Source organism: Lathyrus oleraceus, chromosome 7 (assembly GCF_024323335.1).
Source record: "Lathyrus oleraceus cultivar Zhongwan6 chromosome 7, CAAS_Psat_ZW6_1.0, whole genome shotgun sequence".
Lineage (NCBI taxonomy): Eukaryota > Viridiplantae > Streptophyta > Magnoliopsida > Fabales > Fabaceae > Lathyrus > Lathyrus oleraceus.
This window is the reverse complement of record NC_066585.1, coordinates 351,508,991-351,510,548: the sequence shown is the minus strand read 5'-3', so window position 1 is coordinate 351,510,548 and position 1,558 is coordinate 351,508,991. Positions and strand designations below refer to the sequence as shown.

The 1,558-nt window shown below is 33.1% G+C and overlaps 1 protein-coding gene across 2 annotated transcripts; it reads left to right on the top strand.

Moving 5' to 3' along the window:
* The first annotated feature begins 254 nt into the window (after positions 1 to 254).
* Positions 255 to 1,337, top strand: LOC127106655 (ribonuclease 1). 2 transcript variants are annotated; one of them, XM_051043963.1, is made up of 2 exons: positions 255 to 761; positions 854 to 1,337. In XM_051043963.1, exons 1-2 carry the CDS (start codon positions 288 to 290, stop codon positions 1,265 to 1,267), a joined length of 888 nt encoding a protein of 295 aa, XP_050899920.1. In that variant the 5' UTR covers positions 255 to 287; the 3' UTR covers positions 1,268 to 1,337. The 2 variants fall into 2 exon arrangements, with proteins under 2 accessions (XP_050899920.1, XP_050899919.1); XM_051043962.1 differs by having other exon boundaries at positions 258 to 761; positions 842 to 1,337.
* The last annotated feature ends 221 nt before the right edge of the window (positions 1,338 to 1,558 follow it).

The window sequence follows — 1,558 nt, the reverse complement described above, 5'->3', positions numbered from 1 at the left end:
ATGGCCATTAATATGAAATATATGCTTTTATTCATTATATAATTTTTTTTAGTCAGAAAAATAATATAATGAATATTTATATATATTTAATATTTAATGAGTCAATATACATACATTTTAATTAATAATGCCTATATAACTTTTTAAGAAGGATTTATGTATTATTATAAAGCCTCCACCAAGTCAAACCTACACTAGACCCCACCCCACCATAGCACAATATTTGCACTATAAAATGATGAAAACACACCAAATTATATTCAAATAGTTCTTTCTTAATTATCAAGATGAATTCTCCATTAGTGATCATTCTTCTGATGCTCTTTCACATTGTTGCATTGGTAGTTTCTGACCCCAAAGCCATGCTTTCCCCACCTTCACCTCCTCCATACCATGCTGATGAATCTACCATATTTCCAACATCTATACCCTACCAATCTCAATCTTCACCTTCACACCTTGATAAAAATCTACCTGCTGCAAACCTTGATAAAAAGAAAAAACCTCCATTGAATCCACCAAAAAAGTCTCCATCACCTCCATACCGACGACCACCACCGCCGCCACCTCGTTCTGCAAAGCCATTTGACTTTCTTATGTTGGCGGAAAGATGGCCAGAAACTTACTGCATCATTATGAACCAAGCTTGTAGAAAAATTACACCATCAAAATTTGTAATTCACGGCCTCTGGCCAAACAACGACGGTCCAATTTCTTCTCAGCCGCGTGGTTGTGATAACTCAAGTGAACCAAGTTTTTCAGTAAGTTTATATCTTGCGTCATTTATTTTAATTTTTCATTTAAATGATTTTAAAAATTTACAATTTGGTTATATTATCAGTTTGCATTTCAGAAAGAACTACAAAAGGAGTGGCCATCTTTGAGATCTTATCAGAATACTTCACTTGCGGATACTACCCTCTGGTTGAATCAATGGAAAGATCATGGAACTTGCAGCTTAATGACTCCAGAGAAATATTTCGAGGAGACACTCAAAATTCACAAGAGAACTAATTTAAAGTTCACCCTTATCAAAGCAGGTCTTCCTCCAAATGCTAGAAGACCTTACATGACAACTGAAATTTTTGATGCCATCAAGAGACGTATTGGATTTAACCCTCAAATTCAATGTATTAAAATTGGGAACAAATTCTATTTGCAAGAAATAAGACTGTGTTTGGACAAAAGCACTCAACACAATTACATTGATTGTCCTAAAACATATGTAGATTGTGGAAGTAATGTATACTTTCCTGAAAAAGAATAATGGTCCAAATAATGATGTAATAATTAGGGTGCTATTTCGGCTAAAATAAATTGTGTCATTACATGTGAAAGTCCATGAATCTTATTGTCCTTATTTATTATTTTTCTTGGCCTTAAAATGTTTGGCTTATTCAAAAAGTTAAAAAATTATTTCAGGTTTTTTTATTAGGAGAACGACTTAGATAATGAGAGTGTGCTCTTGTCTTAAAGTTGGAATTGTCTTAGATGTTAACGATTTTTATGTTAAGTTGATAAAGAGTTTTGGAGTTTTTAATTTGCCACCTCCACACTT

Coding starts and splice junctions, on each gene's coding strand:
- LOC127106655 (XM_051043962.1), top strand. CDS start 288: ATGAATTCTCCATTAGTGATCATTCTTCTGATGCTCTTTCACATTGTT. Junction 762..841: donor CAAGTGAACCAAGTTTTTCA/GTAAGTTTATAT, acceptor TTATATTATCAG/TTTGCATTTCAGAAAGAACT.